The sequence below is a fragment of the Phocoena sinus genome, chromosome 1 (genome assembly GCF_008692025.1).
Source record: "Phocoena sinus isolate mPhoSin1 chromosome 1, mPhoSin1.pri, whole genome shotgun sequence".
Classification (NCBI taxonomy): Eukaryota; Metazoa; Chordata; class Mammalia; order Artiodactyla; family Phocoenidae; genus Phocoena; species Phocoena sinus.
This window is the reverse complement of record NC_045763.1, coordinates 124,399,665-124,413,071: the sequence shown is the minus strand read 5'-3', so window position 1 is coordinate 124,413,071 and position 13,407 is coordinate 124,399,665. Positions and strand designations below refer to the sequence as shown.

Here is a 13,407-nt window from a genome sequence, read left to right as displayed (position 1 = left end):
TCGGGGGCCCAGGAAGCCACTGGGGCCTGGGGAGAGAGCAGTGTGGTGGCCCCAGCGCCCCACGGAGCACAGGGGGAAGCGTGCCGAAGCCAGGGTACGGGTGGCGGAGGAACCAGTGTGCTTACAGTGATCCTGGGATGCCTGAGAGCACCTGCTGGAAAAAATAAGTTGGAAGGCTTAGTTGAGAAGTCTGTATGGGAATGTGTGAAGCATCCCGAATACCAACGCAACAACTTCAGAGAAACTCAAACAATGTGAAAACACTTGGAAAATGGTTTAATGATGTTTTACAACAGAAATGAACTGTACAGTTACAGTAAGTTTAATATATATAAAAAATTACAGCAGACAAATGCATCTACACAAAATCTACCATTTTCATTCTGATTCACTGTCACCTACACAACCTCTCCCAAGCCTACAGCCCCCTGCAGGCAGCCCCAGGAGGGGGAATCATATAAAGGGCACTTTTAAAGAGACAGCACCGCTCATATTCCCCACCACCTCCTCAGGCCTCAGGAGGTATCAGCTAATTCCCCCAAATGTAAATTGCTTGTGTTTCGGGTTTTCAAAACCAAGAAAACGTGTGTCTCCCGGGGGCCCAGATAACGAGGCCCCAGACTCCCAAGTTATGGGTTGATTCTTGTAGCATGTTCCTATCCGAGGGGAAATGGCTAACCAGGCGTCTGGGACAGTGAGGCTATACAATAGCCACCCAGATTGCAGTTATCTAAGGAGAAATGTAAAAGGACTCCCAATAAACTACTTAGGAATTGTCACTGCCTCATTAAAGCTGCTGGACAATTTTGGAAAGAATCATTTACACCACATCTTAAGTTTCCACAAAAGAGAACTCAAACTCACATTTTAAAGTTAAGTACATAAAACAAAAAGTTTTGGGAGGCCAAGGGGTCAATTCCCCCTTGTGTCCCTCCCTTGACAACAGTGGAAAAACACCCCTGAATCAATATTTAAAAAAAAAAAAAAAAAAAAAAGGAAGAAAAGAAAAAGGTGGGGGGAGTTAAGATATTTAAAGACAGAGAGAAAGAAAACAGCTTTAGAAAAAAACCCAAAACAACCACCGTCTCTTTAAAACAAAACAAAATCCCAGTTGGGACCGATAATCAGCAAATATTCAATCCAAATTGACCCCGGTGGAAGTTTATTACTGAATATTATGTACACTCAGAACTTTTTTGTTTTCTTTTTTATTATGAACACCTAGGCAGTGAAAACTGTTATGTCACTACATACATAGACACACCCAGAACATACAAAAATACTATTGTTCCAAACTACTAAGAATAGGACAGTTCAGTTATCTTCATGCTATGACTTTAAGAGCATTACACTGAAACAAACAAGAAGTTAAACGACATTTTTTTTTTAATATCCCAGAAATATACCAAAATATACATCTAAGCTTTGGAATTACTGAGGTTAGACTAATGCAAGTGCTGGGTAATCGTACTTAATACACAAGTCTAAGGTTCTGCAGGAAAGAAATTATCTTTGGTTTCTGCATCAGGCTAATATTATTAACATTTGGATTTTGCTTTGGGATAGAGCTTGTATGACCCTAGAACCAAACCCCCCTCCCCTAACCAACTGAGATTAAAAAGATCCGTGTAAAAAGTTCCTTCATTTGCACCCACCACCCCCCAAGTTAAAAAGTCACAGGCATCTACCTAGCACAAAAGGTTGTGAAATACAATGCATAGTTGCACAGTGGTGCTGCAAAAAGGAAACTACCGTAAGAAGAAATGAAAAAGCTTGATAATCCTTCTGCGTGTTTTCTCACAAACAGGACAGCCACTTCCAAGCAGTTCCAGTAAAGGAAAAGAGAGAAAAGGCTCAGAAGGGCACCTTGGCGAGTATTCACGGGCACGGCCCCAGAGGTTAAAGCACCCGGCAGAGCAGCCAATCCTGCACCAGTGTCTTCAACTTCCCCCACTCTGTGGAGTCCAAGGCGCCCAGCAGCAGCCCTGGGCTCCCCGACCCTGCGCTAAGCCCCTGCAGTGACCATGGCTGTCATAGGGAGGACTATCGTGGTGATGGGCTTCTGCCTACCGTTTTGGAAAATCTGAAATGCCAGTTCGTTCCATGGCACGTTCACAGGTTGGCAGGAGCCAAAGCTACCAAGCACGTGCCTCTGCACACCCTGGAACACCGGAAACAGACTCCCTGCCCTTTCAGTGCAGTCAGGGGGCCCCCCCTTCCCTGCCCCGGGCCTCGCTCCTCTAAACACCAGGACGCCACAGACTGGATTGACGCTGAAGACTTCCCTTTTCTTTGGTTTTTTTGTTTGTTTTGAGTTTATACAATCATTAAAAAATCTTTGGTTTTGGCTGGAAATTTAAAAAACAAAACAAAACAAAACAAAGAAACCACCCTCCCCTGGCTTATAGCAGCAGTAGTAAGACCTGGCAAAGCTCTTTTTTTCGACATTGGGGGTGGGAATTGAAGGTTGGGAACTACATTCAAAGAAAAGGTGAAGGGCTGGGGATGCAGCTTCTAGACAGCCCATTGGATATAAGATTGTCAAATAATAATAATATTAATAACAATAAAAACTTAAATATTTGGATTTTTTTTGGTCATGTCAAAGGAAAAAAAGTGAAATGTGTATGCAGCAGTCAGCTTAAAGGAGCCTTTGGTGTCTTCCCTTCCACCCAAAGTCCTGAAAATAAGCAGAACCCTGAGGCCTCACAGGGGAAGGGGATGGCCTCCCCGCACCAGGGAGAAGGCAAGTACTGGAGGGGAGGTGTGGCCAGCAGTCAGAGATGGGGGGTGGGGTCGGGGTGTGGCCGGCTGGCCAGCCCCTAAGAGCAGGGTGGCAGGGAACAGATGTTAAGAGACCTGGGAAGACCCCCTGCAACAAAAAGAAGGAGAAGATTGCAATTTGCCCTCAGTTTGCAGTAGCTTTTAAAGCAGCGACATTCAGAGGCTTTGGGAGGTCCCACCCTAGGCTACAGGTCCCGTGATGCTATAGGCCAGAGTTCAACATTACTTAGAGGAGGGAGGGCAGACTTGGCAACTCTGTAGGGTTTAGAGAAAGTTTTAAAGCAAGTTACTCAGTCACGAGTTAGAAATGAGGTATACAACAGCTCCTGGACTCGTGGTGGGCGGAAAACCCCACACTTATTCACCTCGCCTCTGCCACCACCACCACAGCTGCAGGGACTGAACTACGGTCTAACGTGGGGGAGGGCATTTCCTCGGAGTGACACCTCCTGTGGACTGAGTAATGCACACAGGCCCCGCGAGCAGAGGTAAGAAGCCGGAAGAAGTCTGCGTCTCCACTTTGCCCGCACTCAGGGGAGACACGACACACCATTTACGCTGTCAAAAGCCAATGTTATAATACAGTTGCAACGTCTTTGGTTCTCTCCTTTCCCCCCTCCCAACTGTTTGCAGTTTTACACGCAACCAGGCTAGTCCACTCTACTCTCATACAGTACGTGCCTTCCGCAGACCCACGCAGGATCAGAACCAAAGACGTGGCACCCCACCTGCCTACAACTACAGCCTTTCCTAACAGGACTGTCTTTCCAGCTTCTGAAAGTGCTTTCCCTTTCCTGCTCTATTGCTCAGACTTAAGAGACGTTGAGGGACTTAGGAGTACAGAGTCTTCTCTCTCCTTGGCTCTGTCCTTTTCCATTCGAAGGAGATCCCAATTGTAAAGAAGTGTTTGGATGTCTCATTTCGGAAACGGCACTGTACCCAGCTGTCTGCCTGCAGACTTCGGGACATCGTGTGAGCGAGCTCAAGGCCACTGCCAAGTTACGGAAGAAGCCTTAAGCTGCTTTTGTGAGGTTGTGGCTGACTCCATGAAAACAATGATGAACAAGTAAACAAAGAAAATTCGGGGGAACTTTGCAGCAGACCTCAATAATTTTTTTTCTTTCTTTTTTTACAGTAAATTAGTTTTGGGGTCTGAACTTTCTGACAGTGTCCTGGGTTTGAACCGGAAGGTGGCACGGCCCTGTGAGGGGTGGGCTGATTCAGGGACGCAGAAAGAATCATAAAGGGCACTGGCCCTGCCCTGCCCACCGTGGGAGCTTCACTTCCGGGTGCAGTGGCGGTCCATCATGTATGCCTTGTCTTCCCTCAACTGTTGTTTCAAGTGCTCTTATCTTCAATAGCCTTGATACCTGCTTCCTGACCTACCTAGCGCTTTGAAAAGTCACACAATATTAATACCACTTTTATATAACGTCAGAACAATAGGATCATTAGTAAAGCTGTCATGAAGTTCTACAACCTGATCATTTTCTGTCGAGAGCAATACATTTCTTATCCCTCCCCTCTTTTCCATGTCTCGTCAATAGTACACCGAAACAGTGAACTCCTCAATTCCCCAGAGCCCATATGTAAGAACATTCTGGAACAATACAGCTCTGTGGAAGAATAAAGGAAGGCCCTTTGGATTTCCATGTAATCTTGCTCTTGAAAATGCTTATCCTTCACAAGTGACAGAACAACTAAATATCGTCTGAACTCAAACAGGCTGTACTGGTTCTCTTTATAAGTGTTAGATAAAGGGAAATAAGAAAAGAATTCTACCCCCATCTTTTGCCACCCCCCCTAAATTTCCCAGCAGTTCCAAGAATATCACTGCCACACTTAGCAACTCTATCCATCTTTACAGAGCCAGCAGAGTGAAACTAAATAAATCTCTTTTCCAAAGCCAGGATGACCAATAAGACTTCCTTCAAAAAGTGGGGATGGGGAGGGGAGAGGAAAAGGAAAGAGACAAAGGTAAAGCTTTTCCATATTTCAGCTTTTTGTTCCTATTCCCTCTGCCTGTGTTGAAAACGTAAGGATAAACAATGCAGTGTCTTTGGTATCCAAACCGAACCCCACTTAGGTTCTGTGAGATGGATCACTTATTAAAAAATAGCCTTTCGGGACATAGAGTCTGTATCTGAACTCAGGGAGCCAAGAAAGTTTGTCCCAGAATATGGCCAGAAAGGACTCTTAACTGTTCCTAAACCAGCAACATTTCTCATTCACATCCCCACTAAGAACAATACTCTTCTCAATCTCACTAACTAACCCATCCCTAAAGGTCACACCGTATCACAGGTAAGAGGCGAGCAGGTTGGCTTTGAACTTCTTGATCTGGTTTCCTTCTGTTCGCATTTTTGGTCGAGACAAAATTAGCCTTGGTATGAGAAAAGGAAGTGAGGTTTTAAACTGTTGTGCTACTAGCACAACATTCAGTAACATGACAGAGGGCGACAAAAAACAAAAAACAAAAAACCTGCTTAATTTTCTTAGATTAAGATGCATCAATCATTCATTTCTCCTTTCCTCTCCAAATTAAATGGTGCTTCTCTACTTCTGCCTCTATTTCTCAACCACACACCCCGACATTCACACATTCGTCCTTCTCCTAAGCTCTTGCTATGTACAGAGGTAATGAATCATCAGGAGAGGCTGGCGGGGTATGGGGGGCCTGGGCAGCCACAGGAAGGGATGTAAATGCCTTCGAGGACCCTGAACTGGACAACCCACGTGTAACCTGCACGCCACCACACACTGCACTGCAGGCCAGACCGCAGAGAGGCTGACGAATCCCAAACCCAAACACAGGGATGATCAAGTTTCCTTTGGCAAGACAGAGATAAGGAAAAGCGAACACACACACGAGCAATGCAACATTTTCCTTCTAACATAATGACCTTCTTCTCTCCCCACCCACCCTCCCTAACCCTATAAACTGTAACCTATAAACAGGATCCCAAATACATACAGCATCAATCATGTTTATCAATCATAATAAACATCAGTTCGACTAAATGCTACAGCTAGAATTATTTCCACTATTTATAAAGTTTTTTCTTTTTACTTATTTATTTGGTTTTTAGTTTAAAACCAGTTCTGTAACAATGCTAAACTATGCTGAGGTATTTTATGGAGGGGCCAGAAGCTAGCTGTTACCCACGAGCATTACCTCCCAGATTAAGGTATCACCATTCAAAGAGAAAAGGAAGAGAAGGAAGAGAGGAAAGGAGATCCAGATTACAGAATCAACGTAAGAGCTGCTAAGGTTTGCTGCTTGGAGCAAAGGCTGAGAGTAGAAGAGCCCACACATGGAACTGCTTCATGAATAAGGACGGTCAGAAGAAAGCAACTTCACAAATCATATGGAAATCTGGGTGTAAACCTGACAACTCTGAGAAAAGACATATTCCCTGCCCTTTGGATGGAATCCTTTCAAATACCTTACTGAAAATTTCAGGCGTGTCCCATTGAATCTCTTTAGATGAAGAAAAGAATGAGGCAGAACAGGATTAGTACCAGCCTTTAATGATGAAAGCAGTTTACTTATCCTATTTCTGTCCAAGTTCACATTTGTACTGTGTGCACCATCTATGCAAATAGATGGCCAGGGCTGTGATTAAACTAAATGCTTTCACTAAATGCCTTTCACACACACATACAAAAATGAACTCATAATGGTTATGATCCAATGAATCCATCAATTCTTGCCCGTTTGAGTAATTTTAAATTTCAAGTTTTGAGTCTTTTTCTCCATTAGTATTGATGGTCTTTTTAACATTTTCAGCTCCAATAAACACGGTCTGAACGAATAAACTTTAAATTCATCAATTTTACATGCCGATTAAGGAGAAAGTATTGGACCAACTCTCGTAATTAATTGTTGAGGCCCTTTAACGGAGGGTTCTCAGATCGCAGACTGACTTTTGGGGGCCCCTGCGGGTCCAAGGCCACAGCAGACTGCCGGCAGGAACTGTGAACCAGGCGCCGCCCCGCCCCGTGCGCTCACGGGCAGCCCTGGCGCTCAGGGCTTGCTGACTGCTCCCTGTGTCCACTCTCTTTTCTTCCTACCGTAACGATTTCACTTTTTTCTTGGTAAAGAAAGTTTTGTGAGGATGACATGGTTTGGGAACAACTTTAGACTATGAACAACAAAGAGCTTCTTTTGTAAGCCAAGTGTTTATTATACACTAACTGCAATGTTGACTGTCAGGATTTACAACTTTAAAAATCTACATTGATTTCCTACATTTTCAAATGTATCCAGCTCTCCCAGCAATTTCTAAATAGAAAATTTAATGATAAAGATTGGGCTGAATTTAAATATTGTGTCAAGCAAGTATCTGTGCTTCTGAATATAGACAAGGTTTCCTCCCACCTTCCCAAATAAATGAGGGATAATAGAACAAAATAATGTAAAAAAGAGGTACAATTGTGCTTTTCTCCCCAACAATGAATGAACTGTGTAGAACAAACTGGCAAGATAATCTCACTAAAAATCTTTTAATTAATATTATTTGCCCTTGTAAAAAAACGCTAATTTCTAATAATGCTACCATGAAGTACAAATCAGTACGGTCCTACACAAAACGAAAGTTGGATTCCTTTGGTTCCATTCCTCAATAATAAGTTGAGTAAATTAGGATGGTATTGATCTTTCTTACCAAATAAATAAAAGCAAGTGTGTTTTATATCAGGTAATGAATGGATAGGAACAATTTTTTTAATTCTAAAAAGCTGCCTATGTAACTTCAGAAACATTTAAACTATCATAGCACTCAACAAATTTCTTAAATCAGGAACAGTAATACTGCTCCTCTGAGAAGCCCTTTCCCAGGTCTTCCTGCTGTCCTTTAGATTTATACAGGGTACAAATAAAGTTCGCAACCAAACTGCCCCGCTGTGGTAAGCAGGATTCAAACCATTACATTCACCACTCCCTAGGGAGGGCCCATTACCATGGGCAAACATAGTATCGCTATAAATGCGTTTAGAATTAGTCTTTGGCTTAATATGTGTTAACCAAATTCAGGGATAAAATAAAACTTGCATAAACATTAAGGGGAAGAAAAGAAGAATGACACACCTATCTGGCCCTCCCTCTTAGAAACGCAGAAACGCTACCAAACATCTCTAACATCTCTTTTTGGTCAAACGGTCCCTCTTAATTTCCAGACTCTCCCATATGAGGTGACTAAAAGTTAAGTCTGAGTACCTTAGCTTAAGAGATTCATTCAATTCAAAAAGCATTTCTTGAGATGATAAAAAAGATGATATAAAGTAAAAAAGGACTAAAGGCTGAGTCACGACACAATATGATCAGTAGACTATCTAGGGATGATGATGATGGGGAGTCAATTTTAAGTTAAACACCCATCAACAAGCTGTTTTAGTGTTTCCTGTGTACATGTGTAAATGTACCTTTCATTTCACAACTTGTTTTTAAATAAGAGAAAAAAAGAGAAAAATTCTAAAAGTTACCTTTGTCTAAGGATTTATTTCTTCTTTTAAACACAGGTTTTTATGCTGGTTTAAATTTTATCTTCATAAAGTGATCCACAACCCCACATACACAGAGGCAGAATCCCCCTATCCCGAATTAACTCGAGAATATAGACAGGGCAGGGAAGAGAAGACCATCGTACTGACATTTAAAGCTTAGTATCTTCTTTTTTAATATCGAAGTCTCTTGGTGAATCTTATTTGGGAGAGGGAGCATTTGTGAACCACACAGGAGAACAAACAAACACAGCCTTTTCCTTGCTCTTCCTCTTAATCCACTGGGCTTGAGTCCCTTGGGTTTCAACACTTCCTTTGGTAGCGATTTTGGGAAATTAATGCTACAACCTCTAATCCAGTATGGTGGGTATCACCACTTCCCTCCCTGAATCCTTCCTCCTAACTTACCACTCCCAAGGGAGGGACTCATCATTACGGGCAGCTACAGTATTACTGACAGCCCTAAAATCATTTGCACAGACTAAAATTAGAGATGTCAAATCAGGATAAAAGATTAAATTCAACTACATCAGAGAAATAGTGGGATGAAGAGGAGAAAAATTAGTAACTGACACTGCCATTCTATTTACACACCAAACTAAATAAACTACTTAAAAAATCAAGTTAATGTCTGCCCAGAGGATATTACAACTTACCAACACAAAAGATTAAAACAAGCAGCAACTTTTATATAAAATTAATAAAGACAAATGAAAAAAGAAATTGTCAGTAGCATCTATCTCCTCAATGTGTCTGAACTGCACGATATAAACTAGTCCATTAGTACAGCAGCTTGCTAAAAATTGACTTTGGTTCAAGCTTAGTCAAAAAAACAACATTAAAAAAAACATACCACACACAAAAACGGTGGATGGACATTTGTTAGTTTCCCTGCTTGCAGTTCATTGATTTTGGAGGGATTTTAGGAAGGTGAAGGGTAGTTAATTAAATACTTTGTGAAATAAAATGGGAAGACAGAAGGAATAGCAGAAAAATTAACAAGGGAACTAAAACATTTCTGGTCTTTTAATATTAATATGCCTGTCTCCCACTTGGATGATCACAAACAAAAATGCACATTGTGTCTGAATCACTGCCTTTCCCAACATCGTGAAGAGACAAATACACAGAATCCAAGCTCCCTTGTGGATATAAGCAGAGCATGCAGAAGAAAAATTACCTGTAAGCTCTCTCTCAGCCCCCAGCTCGAAACGGGGAAAAAGTGCAGTCATAGGACCACTGGAGATGTAAGCAAGCACCCACAAACACCAGATGGGAACCTTTCACTCCAATAAGAAGGGAGCTCAGATGAGCTGCACGGCAGTGATCCAGTCTTTTGGGAACTTTTTGGATACAGATACTATAATAACAGAACACTGACAAAAAGGGAAATCTAATTTCCAAGTTACCCTCATTCCTCTTCATCTACTTCCATAAACACTTCCTTTTCATGGGCTCATTTACATCGTCTAGAAATACCCTGAAAACAGTTACGGAAGCTAATCGCCTTCTACAATGAACAGAGACGTGTATTGCCATTTAGACCTACCTAGCAGGAGCATCACTAACAAACCAAGGAGACACTTGAGGTGTGTGCAAAGTTCCTGCTCAAAGTCTTTCAGAGGTTCTACAGATCCCATGCCCGGCTAATGAGTGCCTTCTCTAGTCAGAGAACCAAGGAGAGCGTCAGGGTTAGAGGAATCGATAAGCCATCTGGTGAAAGTCTGTAGCTAACCTCAGACTCTTCTCATCACACCTCTTTCGGTGATCTATAACCAATGGAAAACAGTCTAGTAGAGTTCCTTCAGAAAACAAAAGAAGGGAAAAGTTTCCCAATTTCAGTAAGTTATTTTGTTCTTTGCCAAGTAAGTTAAAGGAAGTTTGGATGAAAAACTTCCACAAAATGGAACAAACAAACAAACACACCAACAGTAGAGCATTTCAGGAGATAAGAAGTCAGGAGAACCACCAAGTTAGGTGTCTGCAGTAGTCTTTGCTCTTCGGAACCAAATCCTGCCCTGCAACATGTACAGCCATTCCTGTTGAAAGTAGCAGAAAGCAGCACTGTTGCACCACAGGATCTGGGCCTCAGGTCATTCAATGATTTGGGGTGAGTGAGAGCTACAGTTCAGCAGGAATTCCTTCCTACGCAAAAGTGCTCCAAAGGCACCACCTGATGGGGGGGGAGGGGGCGTGTGTGGAGTGGGAGTGTTTGCACACACTGCCTTCAGCTTCTGCACCAAGCCTCTTGCATAAGTGGCAAAAGAAAATAATTTTCTAGCACCTCTGTAAGAGTCATCAAGGATAAGGAAACCAGCAAGAACATTCCCCGCAATTAAGAACGTTAAGTCCCCCTTACCCTAAAACCCTCCCGCCCCACAGTGTGGGAGCTCACTGAAATAGGATCCAGGAGCAAGAGATAAACATGTCCAAACTATATATATATATAAAAAACAATAACAACAACAACAACAACAACAATAGAGATACAGTAATACAGGCCTGCCTAAATTGTACCAGTTAAGAAAGGAACCCCCAACACAATTGATACGATTATAAACACCTTGTTATGACTTAGCGGCCTGTACAACAGACCCATAAAAATGATTTTTTTTTTAAGAAAAAAAGAAATTTAGACAAACAAGAAATCCCCTTCCTATATTGGAATTGGTAACCCACCTTAACTCGTCATCATGACTGCTGGAAATGATAAGTAGTCCTTTCACTTATTTTTTTGTTTGTTTGTTTTTGATTTTTTGTTTCTGCCTTTTTTTTTTTGTTTTTTTAAAATTTTTGGTTAGAAAGTTCTCCAATCCATGAAGCAATCCTGAAAAGACAGTGTTTTATTACAAAATTAGGCAAATGTTGTCCCATTTCCATCCTTTTTTTCCGGCATGTGTTTTTTCTTCTCTCCCTCCTCTCCCTTGCCCTTGCAACATGGCAAGAGGAAGCCCATCACGTGTTTCAGTCTCAGCCAGGCTGGCAGCCAGTTGCACTCGGAGTGAAGAAGGGGGCTGGCGGCGTCGCTCAGCCCAGCTCACTGTGCCTTGGAGGCGGTGGTGGTGGAGGCAGCCCCGCTGGCAGAGGCCGCTGTGAAGAGAGAGGTCTGGAGGGGCTCAGCTGAGGTGGAGGTGGCATGGAGGCTGGCTACAGGTCCAGTATTCCCTGCAGAGGCTGCAGCGGCAGAGACCAAGCTAACTGGGTTGCTGGTGAGCAGAGAGAGGTTCTGAGGGTTCAGGAACAGAGGGGCAGTCACGATGTTGGGGGCTCCTCCCGCATTGGCAAATACCAGGTTCCCAGTTGCATCCAGTGACGTTATTGGAAGAGAGCCACCAGAAGCAAGAGCTACAGACAAACCCCCCGCAAAACAGGCAGGAAGGAGAATGTTAGCATCATCCCAGAGAAGCCAAACAACACATCAAATGTACTGAGTTTTCCCACAACCCAGATGGAAAAAGCGCATCCCTTAACTGAATTTTTTACCCTTAATTACAGCACTATATTGTCACCAACTAAAGTTTATCTATAATTTTGAAAGAGCCTAAAGGGCTGAAAACTCTAATTTTTTTTTTTCCCCCCTGTGGTACGCGGGCCCCTCACCGCTGCGGCCCCTCCCGCCGTGGAGCACAGGCTCTGGATGCGCAGGCCCAGCAGCCATGGCCCACGGGCTCAGCCGCTCCGCGGCACGCGGGATCCTCCCGGACCGAGGCACGAACCCGTGCCCCCTGCGTCGGCAGGCGGACCCCCAACCACTGCGCCACCAGGGAAGCCCCCTGAAAACTCTAATTTAATGAGCATGATCAGGATAGGTGAGAGGAGAATCAAAGAGTCATGTTTCTATCCTGAAATCTCAACTTTATTCCATCTACCTAGAAATATTTGTTAAATCCAATAATTTTGTTTTTAATGAAGATCACTGCCTTTAGATTACCTCCATTCAAAAAACAAACTAGCTACAGCGATTAAGGCGTTAAAATATAGTTAGCTTTTATCAAACCAACTGGCATTACTGATAAATTTGAGCACTTTATAGTGTGATATACAAGATAAAAACTGTCTTTCGAAAAGACTTTAGTTCTAAAATAAGTTATATATTAACAAATAAAGTATAAGGTGTGATTCATTTCTTACTTTAAAACATTTAATTTCTATGACCTGCACAAAGGAGAATGATGAGTCTCTGTAGGAGGAAAGCAGAGCTATACTGATGCAGGTGGGTTCTAAGCTTAGGACTTGCTTTAATACGTAAGAATTTTTCTGTGATGCTGTTACTTCTCCTTCATTATCAAAATTTTCATTAAAATAATTGGGCACTCTAATATCTTTTCCTGTATCTGACAACCCCCCACAATCCCCTCACTCATATAACCACATCCTCACATGTATACTTGAGGCACATGTATTTCCTAGTGGCATTAAAAATGATTGATTTCTTACATAATATATAAAGAAAGAGAGAGGAGCTGAGGGAATGTCCTTGACTTTGAACATGATGACACAAAGAGTACAGAACAGTGAGTCTTGGTGCAGCTTGGTGTTTTCTGAGATTCCAGGCTTAGGGTCACAGTCCAGTTCTAGATCTTCCCAGAGAGTACCTGTTCTGTACTCAGTTATGCCCTATGGAAGGCATCTTGCCTTTTTAGTATCACTACAGCCCAGAGGTACACCGAAATGCAAGAGAAAACGTGATTTATCACAAATCTTACTCCAAAAAGAAATCCTTTTATAATAAAAGCTTTACAGATCTAACCATCAATTTCACATATGATTTAGTCAATGAGAAAGTCAATATAATGTAAGGTAATCTAGGTCATGTTTTAGATTTGTCTGGAATTAATATTGTCTATAGTATACTGTAGAGATATCATCCATGAAACACTAATTTTTTTTTTTTTTTTTTTTTTTTTGCGGTACGCAGGCCTCTCACTGTGTGGCCTCTCTGTTGCGAAGCACAGGCTCTGGACGCGCAGCCTCAGCGGCCATGGCTCACGGGCCCAGCCGCTCCGCGGCATGTGGCATCTTCCCGGACCGGGGCGCAAACCCATGACCCCTGCATCAGCAGGCGGACTCTCAACCACTGCGCCACCAGGGAAGCCCGAAACACTAATCTTTTTTTTTTTT

General features: G+C 42.7%; 1 protein-coding gene across 11 annotated transcripts in view; it reads right to left on the bottom strand.

Moving 5' to 3' along the window:
* Window positions 1-13,407, bottom strand: part of POU2F1 (POU class 2 homeobox 1) — a 189,255-nt gene that overhangs the window by 7,027 nt on the left and 168,821 nt on the right. For 6 of the 11 annotated variants that reach the window (XM_032623915.1, XM_032623949.1, XM_032623900.1 and 3 more), the window contains one exon: window positions 260-11,631. The exons of 2 other annotated variants lie outside the window; for them this stretch is intronic. In XM_032623915.1, coding sequence (XP_032479806.1) covers window positions 11,324-11,631 — 308 coding nt within the window. In that variant the 3' untranslated portion in view covers window positions 260-11,323. Of the gene's footprint in view, window positions 1-259; window positions 11,632-13,407 lie in introns of those variants that run through there. 3 more of the 11 variants (XM_032623958.1, XM_032623965.1, XR_004348625.1) reach the window with 2 other exon arrangements.